The 18622-nt window shown below is 45.4% G+C and overlaps 1 protein-coding gene across 1 annotated transcript in view; it reads right to left on the reverse strand.

Annotated features, from left to right (window-relative positions):
• The window catches only part of Fbn2 (fibrillin 2), a 205397-nt gene that overhangs the window by 25937 nt on the left and 160838 nt on the right, over nt 1-18622 (reverse strand). The window contains 14 exon segments of the mRNA NM_031826.2: nt 1189-1320; nt 1800-1922; nt 2889-3008; nt 3634-3759; nt 4083-4148; nt 5019-5171; nt 5785-5910; nt 9732-9851; nt 10261-10389; nt 11465-11581; nt 14106-14231; nt 14657-14782; nt 14955-15080; nt 16328-16396. Of these exon segments, the coding sequence (NP_114014.2) occupies nt 1189-1320; nt 1800-1922; nt 2889-3008; nt 3634-3759; nt 4083-4148; nt 5019-5171; nt 5785-5910; nt 9732-9851; nt 10261-10389; nt 11465-11581; nt 14106-14231; nt 14657-14782; nt 14955-15080; nt 16328-16396 (1659 nt within the window).

An 18622-nucleotide genomic window follows, 5' to 3' on the forward strand; every position in this document is an offset into this window, starting at 1 on the left:
ACCTGTGGTTTCTCTTTTTAAATCGTTTCCTATGTCTTTGACATGCTTGCATGTGTACTACGGGAAACATGATATTACTTGCAGTTTCCCACAAAATGACATGTTACTCTACATGGCTCTGCTCCACAATTACGGTTATTTCTCTACCCGTATGCACATACAGTTATCACGCTCCTTTAACAGCTACGTATGTTTTCTAGCATAGATATACCAGTATGCATCTGTCTGTGGGTCTGGAGCGGCTATTTTGATTTCATTCTTTATTTTTGTTAGGACAAACAGCATAACTAGCTCTATGTCCTGTATCTCTTTTTTGCTTTTTAAGATGAACTTTACCGAGGTATAATTTGCATGCCGTAAAATTTGTAAGCATGCAATTCAATGGTTTTTGGTCAATTACAGGCTCTCACAACTGTCACCACAGTGCACGCTTAGAAGATCCCCGTCTCCTAGGGGCATCCCCAGTGTCCATTCAGTCTCTCCCTGCTCTGACTTTGAGTAGCAGGCAACTCTATGGAGATCCCTTTTTGAGAAATCTTATTATTTTGATATTCTTTTTATTGAAGAAACAGGAAACTATTAATTTCTTTTAAAAAAAGACCTCAGTTTTCCTGGGTAATGGAGGTTGGCAGGGGGCAGCAGGTTCTGAGTTAAACAGTTCTTAGGGAGGAGAAAACCTGTGTGGTGGGCTGCGGTGGCTCGGGGGACAGCCCTTGAGAAAAGGACACTGATAACAACTGTGGTAGCTGTGACATGCTTGCCAGACTGTCACGGGCCATGAGTGACAGCTCTGCCTTATCCCTGTGAAAACGAACGCCTGGAAACTCAACGTGTTAGGTGAAGGGAAAAGATGATGATGGTGGTGGACTGCTCCTTATCCATTTCCCTCACTCACGGGATGACACGAAGGTGAGACGGTTAACCTTAAACTTCCGTTTGGCTATGTGAGTGGAGGGACGTCATGGACAGTTACTCACAGAGGCTCACACCTAACAACCCCCCACAGTTTCCAGCAGTGTGAACCACACCCTACATGACCCAGAGCCTCATGTGCTACCGTGGACCCCGACATCATGAGAGCCAGCTTCAGTAAAGCCTGGGAAGGAGCTGGCCTAGGTTTGGCTTCTCGGGGATCAGTGTTAGATCCGTCTGGGAGCGAGAGCCCAGAGACCTTCCCTTGGGACTTACCTACGCAGCCTTCTCCGTCTGGCCTGCGGGCCATGCCAGGGGGGCAGATGCACATGAAGGTGCCGATCAGATTCTTACACATCATGCCTCTGGACTCACAGTCGTGAAGCCCCTCAGCGCATTCATCCAGATCTAGAAAACAGTCATTAAAATGCATCAAAAGGGAAGAAACACATCAGTTAAGAACAGAACGTTCTATTTAGCGAGATAGGCATTAGCAATTTTTCAGTAACACTTCTGCTCTTCTGACTCTTGTCACGTTGTCATCTGGTGTGGCAGAGGACGAAGGCACCCGGTCTTCTGAACAGCTGGCTCTAGTCCAGATGTGCAACACTTTCCAGACTGGTCCTTACAATGAGTTTAGGGAAAGGTAACTTTTGCTTTACTAAGGGCCTGGGCACGTGACAGCAATGGGATGCTCGAGCCATCTCATCCACATACTTTTAAGTGTCCTGTTGTGTAGGAGAGGAAATCTATAGCAAAGCTGCCACATGATTTTTTTTCCTGTAATGCTCTGGGAGAAAGGTGTCCAGGAGAGGTCTATGCCCAAAGTAGGCTATATCCCAATGAGGCAAGTCAAGTTGCCCTTCTCCCTTCGACCGTGGCCTTACCTTTACACATCTTTTGGTCTTCCCTGAGGGCGTAGCCAACTGGGCATGTGCATTCATAGGATCCAAAGGTGTTCATGCAGCGGAAAGCGCAGAGCAGCGGGTTCTGGGCACACTCGTTGATGTCTGGCCAAAGAAATGGGCATGCGTTTAGCATGAGACTCATTATATAGCTTCTTCTTAACAATTTCTTTAAAGAAACACTAATGTGTTTTCTCACAGATCACATAGGAAGCAACAAGGTAACAGGACATTTGCTTCTGGCACATAAAATACAGTACCTGACAAAGCTATCTTTCAGGAAGTGAACGGCTACGTGCTGAAGAATTACAAAAGCTACCTGGAGTGTTGGTGATGAGTAAAAGTCAGAGCTAGGAAACTGCAAGGACTAACATTCATGATTGGTTGATCTCCCTCCCTCTTTCCTTCTCCTAATCTGCCCTACGGATGACCAGTACCCTGCCGGTGACAGCCTGAGAGCTAAATCTAGACTTCCTAATAATCTGTCCTGGGGACACAATCTTGAGGTCACCATGGTGCTCCAGAGTGAATGAAGTTCTGGAAAAGAGCACCAGGAAAGGGAAATGGTGTACTTCTTCCTTTCCATGTACACAGCCTAGTCTGTTGCCTGAACTATGTATGTGTGGGAAAAAACCCAAAGAAGCTGGCCTGTAGGTTCTAAGAGTAGAACTGAAACCTGAACTTTCATAGGCCTGAGCGGGCTGCAATTATGTCTACACAAGTTAACTTTGCTAAGGAAAAAAAAAGCATGAACATAATCTGAGTCCAGGATGTATCCTTCCCAATATCCATAGTATAAATTAAAAATTAACCAAGGTATTGGGAAGGCACGAAAATATAGAAAACATAACTGAATCTTAAAGAACAAGGAAATAATGAAGGACAGCCCTGAGGCACACAGGGGCTGCTGTCATGAGCTCTGGGACTGCTTGGTGAGGTAAAGGAAACGGTCCTCGTGATGAGTATGGACAGCAGAATAACGCAGTGACTAAAGGCGGAGATAATTTTCAAAAGCTAACTCGATATTCTCAAAGGAAGAGAACAGGTAATCCTCAAGGCAGGAGGACTTGCCTTCACAGTTCATCATGGGCCCCGGCTCAAAGCCCTCATTGCAATTGCATTCGAAACTCCCGATCACGTTGGCGCAGGTCCCGTTCCCACAGGGATTACCGATCGAACACTCATCAGTGTCTGCAAAGCAAGAGGAAGGGGTGCAGAGGCCCAGACACATTGCAAAGATCCGAAAAGGGCATGGTGACACATCCCTCCCACCCAGCACCTTCCCTTTGGCCCTGGTCAGCATTTATGCAGTGCATAAAGTGGCCTGAAGGACCACTTTGCAAGGCTCTCAGTCCCAGATGGTAATGCTTTCTGCAATCAATGGTCACGAGTCCAGAGCAGATGTGGACATCTGCTTCAAGAAGTACGCAAAGACATAAAGCAAAATGGCCAATTCTCCTAGTTATTCTCCCACTCGGGCTTTGAAAATTAATTAATTAATGTTGCTTGTTTGCTTATTTTAAATGTTAGGGACCAAACTAAGGCCTTGTGCATGCAAAGCAAATGTAACCTATCATTGAACCACATCCCAAGGCCTTAGAGATTGTGTATGTGGTTAAAGACAGATGCTAGGAAACTCCATCTTCACAATGAGTCACGTTGCCTGGGGAGGTGTAGGAGAGATGAAGAGACTGTTATCAGCTCACCTTGGCTTTCTAAATCTTACCACCACCACCAAGGCTAGCTGAGGGGCCTTTGGGCAGATAGGGGAATACAGCAGGCCAGCTGAACTACAAAAGTCAGAGCCAACACTCACCCACACACCGGACTCCACTGTAATCCAGATTGTAGCCCATCGGACACTCACATCGGAAGGATCCGTCAGTGTTAATGCACTGACCGTTTGAGCAAATGCCTGGGCTCTCAAGGCACTCATTGACATCTAAAATATAACACTTCCCATGAGCTCACTCATATGAAAAGATAGGCGCTTATATCCCCATCCACTAAGTACAATAATACTACATCTACTAATCTAACACGAACGGAACATGCATACTTCATCCGAAAAACATGTATTTCACATATCAGTATTGTCATATGAGACATATACACATATAATATATATGGTTCATAAACTATTATAATCATTCTTTAAATGTACTACAGGGCACTCTGAAACTAGCATGATTTATAAAATAAACGAAAATTTATCTATTTTTTTAATAAAATGCGACAATAAAAATAGACTGTGCCAAAGCCTACCTTCACGTGTGTCATGAAGACTAGGGACTGTCCCATGGCCATATGGACACAGATCCTGGAAGGCAACTGCAGAGAAACAGATTCCCCATCACTCAAGAGCTTCATGTAAAGAACCAGTCAACACTGTACAAATCCATCCTCAACAGGAGTGTGTTTCTCTCTCTCTCTCTCTCTCTCTCTCTCTCTCTCTCTCTCTCTCTCTCTCTCTCTCTCTCTTCCAGTCTGTTTTGCAGCAGAGTCTGAAACTCGCTCTGTAGACCTGGCTGGCCTTACAGTCACGAGATCAGCGTGCTTTCTGCCTCCCGAGTGCTTGGATAAAGGTTCACTCCACTGTACGCAGACATTTTGTTTTGTTTCATTACCCAACACGGAGCAGACTCAGAGAAGGCTATCTGAGCTTCTACTAGGGCAACCTGGGGACCCTGGCTCTTTCTAACGCTAGGAAGTCCAAAAACTTCCCTGTCCTTTATACCCAGAAACCACTCCTAACCTAGTGACCTTTCCCAGTGTGATCTGACGGGGAGTTACTGGGAGTTCACTGGTGCTGATGGAGCCTTTGGAGACTTTTGGGCCATTGTGTTCATTTTAGTTCTCAGAATTTTATGTAACATTACGAGAACCACGGCCCATGAAATTCCACCGACATGGGATTTTCTTATCTACGTATTTCTTGTTGATGGCAAAGATTAAACTCTAGCCTCGCTGGTGTTAGGCCCATGCTCTATTGGCAAGCTACTCTTCAGCACTTCCAACTTGTGAAGCGATGTGGAGCTTAAGTTCCATCTCAGTGCACACGTCCTGTCCGTAACTGTTGGGGGAGGTCTTGCCAAGTGGCTGCTCCCAGAACCACTGGTATAGTTTTATACCAAGGTATAATGTCACCCTTCACACAGTCACAACACAAAGTTCTCTCTCTCTCTCTGACATTGCTCTCACCTTCATCGTCTTTGGGGCACAGCTCACACGGGTCCCCCCAGCCCTCGCCTGGCATCTTGCTGCAACAGCATTTTGCTTTGGTGGTGTTGAAGGCTTTGGGTACAGAACACTTTCCGTTTTCAAAGTTGGTGAAGCAGAAGCTCTGGCGGGTATCTAATCGGGAAAGCAAACAGCACAGCTCCTCACTGCTCTTTAAACAGACGGGACAATATGGATACGACTGGTCCCAGCCAGACATTTCTCAAGGACAGGGCACAGGGCACATGAGAGATCAGTAGTTTAGAGATGGGCCTGGGCATTCTCCATGGTTCACTTTCATTTGCTAGTTTAAACTGATCTGCGCACAAAATGTTATTATATCTAAAATGTTTTTATGATGTGTTTAGGGATTTGTAAAACCAGTCTCGGCCGGGAACATATTCCCACAGTCTTTGCCTTTCACTGTCCCATTAAAACTGCATAAAAACAATGGATTTAACTTTCAGTAAATTAAACTATGCCTGAGGCAACCCATGTACTGATAAATTACAACTCATGCCAGCAACATAACAAAAACAGTACAGCGAGACGGTTTTCTTTTAGCATAAAGTCAGAGGGTATGTATTAATGCTGCTAACAGAGTGTACAGGCTGTCCATTTGAGGCACTCCTGAGAAGTCTAGGTTGCAGTTGAGGACGGTGAATTATGAGTAGAGCGCATTTTGTCATAATAAAGCCCTAGCACAATGAAGAGAGATCATGACGGAGGAATTCAGTCTACTGCTTACCGAAGCATCTCCGTCCGTTGTCAGACAAGACAAAGCCAGGGGGACAGATGCATTGGAAGCCCCCTGGGGTGTTGGTGCAGGAACCAAAGAGGCAAATGTTGGGGTCCTCGTCACATTCATTTATATCTGCAGAACAGTGAGAGTTTGTTAATCAATCTTTTTTTCTACAGTTGAAAATAATCTACTTGCCCAGTCTACTTGCAACAGTCATTAACTAAAGGATATACTAATGGAACTAGAGATGACACTATGTACATGGTGATTTTATCCTTTTAAGGCAAATTGTTGCTTTAAAAGTGAGAGACCATGCCCTGTTTCAGCCAATCACATGCCAGAGCTTCCCATGAACACCTCCAGGTCCTGACACTTGATTACTACAGGTGGGGACTTCACTGTCTATCTGGCATGTCCGACCTTCATGCCTCACAGACTCGGGATGCTCAAACAGCTTTTACCCATGGATGCCCTCCCAAACACCTCTTTGGAAACCCAACTGGGGATCCCTCCGGCCTTTGATGCCTGTGCACATGTGTGTAGCTGCCTGTTCTATACTTCCCAGTGCCTTCTACACAGACAGCCTCAGGCACCATCCAATTACTGAGCATCTCGTCAGCAGCATGTGAATCTTTTCTCTGTCCACCAAAGATACCCTTCAGAACACACAACTCACTGTTCTGCATGGTCCAGGTCAGTGAAACTAGACCACAAGACTACCATTCCTCAACGCCCAGAATGACACTTTAAAATAAGGAATCTTTACCATTGGTTTTCAGTCTGTGTCTGTCTCTGTCTCTTCATCTCTCTTGCCCCGAGTGTGTGTGTCTGTGTGTGTGTGTGCGCACGTGTGCGTGGGTGTGATGCTTATTTAGTGGGTTATTTTATTCAAGAGACTAAATACTACAGTGTCAAGAATGGGATCCCAAGGCTGTGTCGTGTCTGGCTTACGCTGTGCCCTCTGCTCCTCCTGCGATGTCTGGCACGTTTTCCATTTAATTCTCTAAAGGCTTAATGAACAAGTCAGATCACATGCCTCCTTAAAACTAACGCTGTCCCTTGCGATGGCCACCTTACCGAACCATGTTCAGCCTTTCTACGCTTGGGGTATCCGCTTCCCTAGCATCTCTACTGCTTCCTTTTTATCTTTGATTAGTAAATTCCTGTCAGACACCCAGGAGTGACTCTGGGTGACCGCTGACCCTTGGTGGCTGGTGGCTGTGACACACCACGTCACATCTGCCTCCGTTTTCTAATGTGTTTTTGCATCCTGGACACACCTCCAGTTCAGGGCTCGCCGTGCTATATCATAAGGATGGCTTTTCAGAACACGTTCACTCAAACTGTATCTCTCCAGTTAGGTGGGAGACTCTGTAAAAGTGGAGCCCGCACTCTGTATGCCCACTGTTAAGTATCGGAGAGCGGCCACATTCTCACCGCCATGTCTGAGGAATGTAGATATGCATGTGTGTGTGTGTGTGTGTGTGTGTGTGTGTGTGTGTGTGTGTGTGCGTGCACAGCTAGCTATGTATTTGTGAATGTGTGTGTGTCTGTGTGTGCACACAGCTAGCTATGTATGTGTATGTGTATGTGTATGTGTATGTGTATGTGTATGTGTATGTGTATGTGTATGTGTATGTGTACGTGTATGTGTATGTGTGCACACAGCTATGTATGTGTTTGCATCTGAGCTGGACCAGGCCGGGAGAATCTCATCCGAGAAAAACAGGTACAGGAAACACTAGTTGGAATAAAATGAGTATAGGGCAAAGTAATTTAACTGGAAGTGAACTTTTCATAGGAAGAGAATAGCTGTCCAATGAGCAAGGTTTAGTTAAAGAAAGGCAATGTGGGTGAAATTGAATCATAGATGTGGCTGCTTTCAATGAGACAGAGGTACCTGTGATGCTGGGGTGCACAAAATACACATTTCTATCCCCATACCATGAGCGTCTGTGCAGCAGTGGTGAGCACCCCATACAAGGATGGGCCGTGAACACAGTGAAGAACCAAAAGTGAACATGAAACCAAAACTCATGGCTCACCGGGTAGAGACACTCATTGGGCAAACATGAGGGCCCACGTTTAAATCCCCAGAATGTACCGGAAAGGCTGGGACTGGTCACGTGGGACGGTAGCCCCAGCACTAAGTGGACACAGGAGAGTCACCAGGGTTAGCTGCCTGCCAGCCTCGCTCTAGGTTCAGTGAGTCAAGGGATTAAGAGCAATAGCTCCTGTACATATGTATGCGTATGCACACACCAGTACACATACATACACACTACACACATATATAACACAAATATACTATACACAAGTCCATACTTCCCACTGTGTACACACATAATATACACACATATATCTCCCAAAGCCAGACACATACAACATACATACACTACACACATATGTCTTCTCCACCACACCCAAACACACACATACACCACATATATTTATCACATGCATACATACACTACATACATATACTCAATACATACCATATACAAACATTCCACAACATACATACACATCACATATGCATCTCCCCATATACCACAGATATCATACATACACACACATCACACATATGCACACACACATGCATCAAACATGAACTACACACAAATATACACACCATTCACATTTTCTTATACACTATGTAAATACACACCATATACTATACACATATACATACACACATCTACCACATACACAAATACACATATATTTGCAATACACAAATACATTCCACACACATACCACACCACATGCATACAGACTTATACACTATACTACACACACACACACACACACAACTACACATACGAATCTCCCCCATGCATCACTCTTTATGCACATGTACTATACACATACACACACACGCATACACACAAGCAAAACACAACACACACACACACACTATTGTGGTTAATACTGCTAGTTTTAGAGAAAGGGATTGATGGACTATGGAATTTCTTTGTTACTTTGCTGTAAAATCGTCTGTGTATACACATGCACAAATAAAAAATTCCTCTTTCCTAGCACCCAAACAAAATTTAACAAAATGGCAGAGATAATCTTAAACTTTCAAGAAACATTTTACGGAGCTGATTTGACTATTTGACCATGTTTTTATTACTTTGACTAGTAAAATAAGATCGAATCTTATAATAAACTTTATATACTAACCAGGACGACTAGGGATACCCATAGTATCTAATCACTTGGTCTGAAATATAGTTTGGTTCTGTGAAGTCCACAGCCCTTCTCACTTTGTAACTGCCTCAGATATGAACATCAGAGCTGTTTATCTTGAGGATCTTGTCAAGGGAGGTAGAACAAAAGCCTCAGAGACAAAGCAACCTCTGAGATCCTTTCCTGCTAGCAAAGCCTCACTTAGATGCTGCTGCTTCGAGTGTCAATCATGCTGCAACAACAGGGCACCCTCATCGTGTCTGCCTTCCGAGTCCCCATTCCAAGGCTGAGCAGTGTTCTGTGCTGCCAGCCTCAGGAGAAGACATCGGCTCTGACAACGGGGTTGATATTTTCTAACCTTGGATAAGTAATGCAGGATACGTCAGAGGAACCACTGTCTCTCACTGAACCATCATGCTTCACATTATCAGGAGCCTGGGCACACCTTTATAGCTATTTTAAAATCGTGTGTTCAAGATTACATTGTAGACATTTTTAAATTTAGTGGACAGTCTTTCCTGACATTTAGAACCCAGCTCCAGAGTAGAATGGACATCCCTTGACCAGCAGTAAGACTTCTGTTGATGGAAACAAGCCCACGCCCCTAAGCTGCCAACCCAGCCGTGGCTGATGCAGGCAGCTGTGTGTTTAGCCCCCGAGGCCAGCCTGTACACAGAGGCTGGGGTTGATGTTTCCGCAGAGCCTTACTAAGCCCTCTCCTCCTGCACACCTCATGACCTCAGGATGGACCCAAGCCTCACCAATGCAATTTTCGCTTTTCACTTCATATCCGGGGGGACAGATGCACCTGAAGGATCCCTCCAAATTCTGACAGGTCCCAGGGGAGCAGGAGCCAGGAAGTGCGACACACTCATTAGTATCTTCAGAGAGAAAGAAGACAAAAATAGAATGTAACCCAGACACGAGACAGACATTGCAGACATCTGTCTGCCGGATGACAGTAACAGACCACTTGGGCCCTCTGATCTCCTGGGTCACCAAGGAAAGAAAGACACCTTGCCACTCCTCTGATATCGTAGGTGGTTCTTGGGAGGAAGGCTGCTGTCAGTCCTTAGGATTTGTTTCTTCCTGTACATTTATCAAGACATAGCCTCAAGCACTGCCCCCAATAAAAACCCTCCCTGTGATGTACTCCCGACTGGCAGTAATACCCCGACACCGGCCATGGCAGTCCTGTGATACGATGTGTGACGAGACACTGTGGATGAGCTGAGCATGCCTGTGGGGGTTCACACCGTCTCATCAGGGCGAGCCGCCTCAGCTCCTTACCGATACAGTTCTTGCCGTCCGGAGTAAGTTCGTAGCCCTCGTTGCACAGACATTTGAAGGAGCCGATTTCATTGAAGCACCGCCCGTTTCTGCACACCTGGCCAAAGAACGAGCTGCACTCGTCTATGTCTGTAAGCAGAGAGGAGTGAGCGCTTCAGGGGGGTCGTCTGCACACTACTGTCTCACCAGCCGAAGCTTAGGGACCCGCTTGTTGGCCCACGTGTACAAAGGGTCTACACTGCGCTCTAACAACAGGAAAGAGAGCGCATGCTCTAAGGACGGAATCCCAGCAGGAACATGGAGGGCCTCCTTGTTTTCCAAGGACATGAGCTATGATTTAGACATTTATAAACAGGCAAAGGTTTACAGGTTTAAGGTGAATCTTTCCATTTTTTTCCTCCCAGTTGGAAAGTATTTCTTTTAGTGGAGGAGAAAGGACTGTGGAATGTAACCCAACTGAGTTAATTTCCAGACCCATTATCTTTACATAAGGATCCTATGCAAAACGATAAAGGGAATAGAGTGGTGTTACCCTTTCTCTTATATTTACTCCACCTCCTTGGGGGACCTCTCCAGCACCAGTCACATTTGTATGTCATTGTGAAATTGTGAGGCAAAAGCTGAAATCCTGTACCAAGCACAGGTGCTGTTTGAGGGCTCATCTCAAAACCCATTTCCTGTGTGCCTTTCTCTCTCTCTCTCTCTCTCTCTCTCTCTCTCTCTCTCTCTCTCTCTCTGCTGGGGAAAGGCATACGGGCTTTTGAAGCTGATGGGTAAGGAAATTTTAAGACACAGACACGTGTGTATGTAGAAATCTGCCGGGGCTCAAGTGTAGATCAGGAATAAAGTCATATAACATGCGAAATAACATGGGAATAAAAGGGTCCCTCTCTGTCTCACCAAGAGGGGACAGAGAGCCTAAGCTATAAATCAGTCTTGATCCATGTACAGGCGTCGCAGCGACGTTTTGCCCTGACAGACTGGATTTGTGTGAAAGGGCTGGAAAACAGTACCCGGCGTCGAGATTACTGAGGGCAACCAACGGCTGTAGGCAAATGGAGGGTTCACAGTGGCTTTGCCTGTTTTCTGGCACGTGTGCAAGTTTAACAGCAAAAGTCAACCCTGCTCTTGGTTTTCTTTTTTTATTTCTGTACATTCTGTAGGGATCGGGGAGGGCCGAGGATGACCTGAGGGAAAGACTTACCTAGGCAGTCGTTGTTGTGGGTGAGCTCGAAGCCAGGGTAGCACAGACAGTTGTAGGACCCGACAGTGTTCTTACAAGTCCCGTTTCCACATGGGTGCCTCTCACACTCATCAACATCTACCAAGAAGAACTCAATGTTTACCTAGAACTGGCCATTCACCCTTAACGTTTTCTTGCCCCCACTACTTATTGTTTACATTCTCCTCAGGCGGTGCTAGGGAACCACGCTTATTTGATAAAAATGAGAACATGCAAAGGGGAGACAAATCGAACTCACAAACTTACAGAACAGAAAGCAGAGAGCAGTTTAACTACTTATTGGTCTGTACAATTCTCAGCAACAATGGGGGAGAGGAATGTTCCCAGCAGAGTGTTGCAGAGAACAGGCTTGCTTGTCAAGTATTAAAGCATCATTAACACTTGCTAAAGAATTTATCGTAATTTCATAGGGAAGACTTTAGTCCCTTTGATGAAATAGTGAAATCCAAATAGGAGTTTGTTAAGACTTTAGTAATAAGCTTTCCAAAAATCCTGGGATGAACAGTTAGCAAGGTTATCCTAGACAGGAGACAGAGGGCCGGAAAGGATTGGTTTCAGCTCAGGTAACCCCAAACCTCAGCACAAAGGAGATTTCTATGCCCCAGAGGGACAAAGGCCAGGGAATAGGAGACAAAGGTAGGAGATAGAGGACAAGGGAGAAGGGGGAGGAAATGAGGGAGGGGGACAGGGGTTCAGGATGGGGACAAAGGACTGCCTCTGGATAGAGAGGAGACAGACGTGGTCCGTAGGCAGATGGCAGATGGCGGTTTATGAAGGTAAAGGGGAAGCCTGTATTAGGGTGCAGGTGATTTACTCTGATTGGGAATGTTAATTAGGGCAGCCCAAGGGGGCGATCCAATTGCTTGACTTCAATACTTAGAAAGCTAGTCCTTGGTAGTCAGTCTCCGGCAGAGGAAGTGGCCAAATAAGGGAGCTGAGCTTGGTGGCCAGCTCTATGAATGCAATCTAATGGTTTTTCAGCAAGGCAGAGGGAATCAGGAAGGACAAGGCCTGCCAGAGCCAAGGTTGTCATGCTTGGACTGGCTAGAGTCCTTTTAAGACCTTTGTGCTGGAGACCAGCCTGCAGAGCCACCATACAAGGTACAGACACTGCTCCCTAGGAGGAGAGCTGTGCCCAGGAGAACTGAGGATCTGACTTTTCTCATGGAAGAACGGTGAACACTGGGGCAGATTTTTCCCATATGAATTTCTGAGTCATAAATATCACAGATTTGGGGTGGGCACATGTTTTCTGGAAGAGTATGGAAGGAGACCCCTGTGTCTCCTGAAAGCAAGCATTCCCACAATGTGCATGCACAGGGGACCGGAAGTTTCGATATCCTTCACATAAGCACCAGCTAGAGATTTTCCTCTGTCATTCTGGGGCAGCCCTTGGTGGGAAGGTGCACTCAGGGAGCGGTGGGTAAACTGAGGCTTTCCCCACATGCTCCTCATTGCACAGATACTCCGTGAAGGGAACGATTCCACACCACTGAAACCCAGCTTTAGCATTCACTTATCAAGCATCTAGAAGCCCCAAAGACTGGGTGCACAGTCCCTGCGTTTCCACACAGAGAGTGTGCTACACTTGAGTAACCAAGTTTTAAACCTAATTTTCCTCCTTCAAATCTAAAGCCTAGAGAGGAACTCTGGCAGAGGCCCAGGCCCTTGCTGACAAGAGAGTTAGGGCACTCTGGCGATCCCAGCTTCAGGGCATCTTCCCCATGTGCCTTTGGAAACCCCCACTCTCATTCATTGTCCAGCCATTATGTTGGCTGTAGGGAATGGAGTTAAAGACTCTGGTTATATTCCCTTCTGCAAGAGTTCAAGCTCAAATTGATGCCGTTAAAGCCTAAGCTATAGTCTGTCTAAAAGGGATGCGCATTTGCACACGTGTTTATGTGTCACCCTTACTACCTTTGCACTCTGAAATGTGCCCTGTGGGTGGTTTTCACCTAGCTCCAAGTGTGTCTGAGTGCCCATCATCCTGTGTGAACTTCTGGAGCAAAATGCTGAGAATAGCTGCACCAAAGAACCTACTATGGCATGTCTCTGCACACAAGAACTCACCATGGTATGTTTCTGCACCGAAGAACCTACTGTGGTAGTCTCTGCACAGAAGAACCTACTATGATATGTATCTGCACAGAAGAACCTACTATGGTAGTCTCTGCACAGAAGAACCTACTATGGTAGTCTCTGCACAGAAGAACCTACTATGGCATGTCTCTGCACACAAGAACTTACCATGGTATGTTTCTGCACCGAAGAACCTACTGTGGTAGTCTCTGCACAGAAGAACCTACTATGATATGTATCTGCACAGAAGAACCTACTATGGTAGTCTCTGCACAGAAGAACCTACTATGATATGTATCTGCACAGAGAACCTACTATGGTAGTCTCTGCACAGAGAACCTACTATGGTAGTCTCTGCACAGAAGAACCTACTATGGTAGTCTCTGCTTGCCAGTTTCACATCGAAGCCCTAAACTCTTTAGCATGGCGGAGACGCCGTAGTTGCTGAGGTCATGTGACGCTGCCAGCATCTGTCCTTAAGTCCCAGCCTCACGTCCCTCCTGGAAGAGAACGCCCATCTTACCCATGCACATGGTCTGGTCTTGAGACGCCTTGAAGCCGTTGTTGCAGATGCACTGGTAACTTCCTTGCAAATCAACACACAGCCCATGACTGCAAACATTAGGAATCTCCAAACACTCATTGCGATCTAAAACGGCAAAGAAAAAAGAGGAAAGAAAGAAAGGCCACATGTTATACATATCTGAGTTTTATTAAGATTCCTTCGTTTTGCACAGATGCGTTTCTCTAACCTGCTATTAATTATTATAGACAGGCTGAGAATGAACCAGAACAATAGCTGACTCAAAGTAAGCAAGCCTTTCAAGTACCCAACCCCCACCCCCTTTCAGTCATGCAATTTTTGTAGGTTGACTGGGACCTCAAGGATTCTGTTTTATACCAGAGAAATCCACCAAAGCAACCTCTTTTCTCAGCAAACTGATCTGAAGGTTATGGTGGGAGCGTTCCAGCCTGACGGATAGACTGAGTTAGACGGTCTTTCTAAAGTCGTCCTGAAAGTATGTTGTGGACCCGTGGAGTGCCATGGCTGGTGACTGCCAGCCTCGTGCTTACCTACACAGGCCCCGTTGGGGGAGAGCTTGAAGCCCGCCGCACACTCGCAGCGGTAGCTGCCTGGGCTGTTGATGCAGTCCGCGTTGCGTTGGCACAGGTTGTCACCATTGCTGCACTCATCGATGTCTGCAAGAACCACAGGTCCAGGTAAACAGCCACTCACTATGGCTTTGGGGTCACATTCATGTCCTCAGCTCTTAAACTCGACAGAGGAGGTAGCCCAAAGCCGGAAGCCCACCTAAAAGCCACTTATAAATAGCAAAGTCTTTGGAGGATGGACATAAATTCCTCAGTTTACCTTCACAGACCAAGAGCAGGTCGTTGTAACTGAAGCCTGTCGGGCATTCACAGCGGAAACTGCCGATCTGGTTAATGCACACACCGTTTGCACAGATGCCCGGAATCTCTTTACACTCGTCAATGTCTGAAATTGAACGGATTTGGTAAAATACATGTGTTTCTGCTCAATGTCTTTACCACCTTACCTCGAAACGATGCTATGCGTGTATAGCCTGAAACGAAAATACATACTTTCTATTCCGGTCAAATACAAACTGGCATGAATGGTCTCGCGGCTTCTGAAGAACTAGAAGATATGAAGAACTGAGAACTAGCAGAGCAGTTAGGTTCCCTCAAGAGCTTTGGAACAGTGAAGGGGGTTGGAAAAACACAGCAAGAGATCTTAGGGGGTCATAAGGTAACCCTCTTGCCTTGGTTGGGGAAATTTGAGCCCCAACCACAAGTTATGTCAGGTCATCCAAATAGCTGCCCTTCCTCTGATAAAGCTATGTATGTTTCCTTAAGTTGATGTATTTTGTTAAACACATGCTCAAGTCTATTGCTTCATAGAGACTTAAAATCACATTGCTTAAACTACGAAGGAAAAAAAAAATAGAGTTAGCAGTTGAAGTCCGTTCAGAAGGAAGCAATGTATCTGAAAAGTCACTCTGTAAATTCATAATGAGATCACATGAAAGGGATGGCATAAAAATGTACCAAAGCCTTAAGATTTACTTTTGAAAAGAGTAACTAGCAGTTAAAAAAAGGCTGGAGGGGCTGGAGGGGCTGGAGAGGTGGTTCCGTGTGTTTGCGCTTGCCACATCAGCCTAAGGACCCGGCTTCGGATCCCTAACTTCCAAAGAGAAGTTGGACACATTGGCATTATCTGTAATCCCAGCCAGCTTGCCTAGCTGAATAAGAGACCGGAGGAGTCCGTGAGAGACCCTGCTTCAGAAAAGAGTGTGGAGATAGACGAGGGAAGACATCGGATGCCAGCCTCTGGCTTTCAATAAATACTGGCACACATATGTAACACACAGTACACGTGAGGCATATCACCCCTCCCACACCCAAAATGAGGTAGACTATTTAACCATGTAAAACAATATGCAGTTTGAGGGAAATTCACATTTTTGCATGGTATGCATCGAATTTTTGGATTGCCAAGTAATAATTCAATTGCTAGGCTGTGCTAATAGAATATAATAATTTTATTGATACTTGGTCAGTGTACCAAAGCATGTTTCTCCTTTTATTCACTAATCATGTTGGCCTGGAATCCAGATCATTTGATTCTTGTGGTACTGTTGCATTGAGACATGAGAGCACAAAATATGGTATATATGAATATGTAGATATGAACATTCCCAAACACAGTGGGGACAAACTCACCAACAGCTTTTCCTGTGTGAATGTCAAAGGTGAATCCGGGAATATTTCCACATATAGTTTTAAAGTCAGCTGTGGAACAGACACATTTAAGATATATTTATGCCATTATTTTTATCAACAAGAACACTGTTATATTATTTACAGCCCGTTTTAAATTGTAATCATGTGCATTTGATAACAGTGCCTGCTTCTGTGAAGGGACGGTCTGGGCACTCTCTATCAATACCTCTTTATTGACCTGGTAACAGAAGGCTAGCAATATATTTAAAAAGGCAAAACTTCTTCAGCAATTAAACTCTTTTACCCCTTATGATTAAAAAAGGCTTTAACGATGGGCTCAGTCTGGGCTGCTGAGATGGCTCTTGTTGGGCAAGCCTGACAACATGCGGGGGAGCCCTGGAACCCACATACAATTTATACAATATACAAGTTATGTATGTGACATATAATTATTGATAAACCATGAATTTAAAAAGGCTGTGATTGCACAAGGCTCAGGTGTGTGGGAAAGGTTTTACAGTGGAGACACAGGCCAGAGATGACCCACGAATGAGGCAAGATTTTTGTCTTTTAGTTCTTTTCCAAACAACACCTACGGCTGGAATGTGAAATTTGAGAAAAAAAGAAACAATTTGTCATGAGAAGAAATAAAGATCATAAGGGTTAATCTTACCTATAATTCACCAAATCAACAGAAACTTAAAGGGACAGTGACTTGGAGCAAACTGTTTTCGATGGATGTTAAGACACTATAGTGGTAAAAATGGGTATAGACTGTGCCTCTTAATGCCTTCAATAGAAGAGTTGTTCGATTCAATGATTTCTAACAGACTGGCCGCTTTCAGGTCAGTCTGTGTTTATCTATCTATCTATCTATCTATCTATCTATCTATCTATCTATCTATCTATTTATCTATCATCTATCTATATCTTCTATCATCTCTCTACCTATTGTCTATCTATAATTTAAAATCTTACTTTATCATCTATTTAGTATCTATCAATCATTTATCTATCATCCATAGCATCTATTTACTCTATCTATCTATCTATCTCGCCATCCACCCACCCATCCACCCACCCACCCATCCATCCATCCACCCATCCATCCATCCATCCACCCATCCATCCATCCATCCACCCACCCACCCATCCATCCATCCACCCATCCATCCACCCATCCATCCATCCACCCACCCACCCATCCATCCATCCACCCATCCATCCATCCACCCACCCATCCATCCACCCATCCATCCATCCATCCATCCACCCACCCATCCATCCATCCACCCACCCATCCATCCATCCATCCATCCATCCACCCATCCATCCATCCATCCATCCCCTCAGCTCATCAGACAGCGTGGCTCACACATGGAATAACCCCTGGGGCTGTTGATGACCTCATCTCTCAGATGAGTCATCAGGAGGAGTAAATCCCCTGCTTGGGTTAACACGAGTGTCAGGGCTTTGATGTACATTCAGACCAGTCTCCCAAGCCTAAGCCCTTCATTTCCTTTCACTGAGAGGAAAAGGGCATTTATTTTTCCAAACCAGTAATCCTGGACTTTGACTTTTGGAGCTCTGCAATCTCGAAGGGTAAGGATGCCCCCACTCCCTCTTACGGAGCACAGATGGGCGAGGGAAGGCTAAACACATCTGTCTAAGCTGCCTCGGTGTGTATCTAAGTGCCCCTGCCTGACTCGCTCTATGAACGCTTGGCCTCTGGTTTTATGTCAAAGCTGCCATTTTAAGGCTGCGGAGCACTCAGAGGTTGGGCACGCTGGGTGGAAGTCAGCCAGGAGGGGCTGTCTTTAGGGGTCACTCCTGCTTCGGGCTCCTGCCTTTGTCTCCTGCCTCCTGGTCCACACCTTGGCACAAGCTCATGCTCTAAGCTTGTTACTCTGGATCCAACTGCTTTGCTTGGCTTTTGTTCGCATGTTGGATTGTGACTTTCAGAAACTGTGAGCCAAAATAAATTTGTCATCTCCGAGAAGGGCCCATCAGGTATTTTGTTAAAGTTGTCCACACGTCTCTCCTTGAATTCATTCTAGCCTCCTCGTAACTGAAGTGCTTGAGTGTATGCATGTCAGTACTTGGTGACACCTGCACAATCAGCCTCTCATCTGTCCTCTCGTTCAACTTTAGGTGTCTGTAGCTATGAGAAATTACCATTCTCTAGGCCATGTAAGGTCTAAAAAAGAGGAGTTCAAAGGTATGCGGTTGCTATTCTTGTCTTTCATGATGGCTCACTTTTTCTTTCAGTGGATTTTGTGGTAGTGAAAAGTCCCC

The sequence above is a fragment of the Rattus norvegicus genome, chromosome 18, assembly GCF_021556685.1.
Source record: "Rattus norvegicus strain SHRSP/BbbUtx chromosome 18, alternate assembly SHRSP_T2T, whole genome shotgun sequence".
Lineage (NCBI taxonomy): Eukaryota > Metazoa > Chordata > Mammalia > Rodentia > Muridae > Rattus > Rattus norvegicus.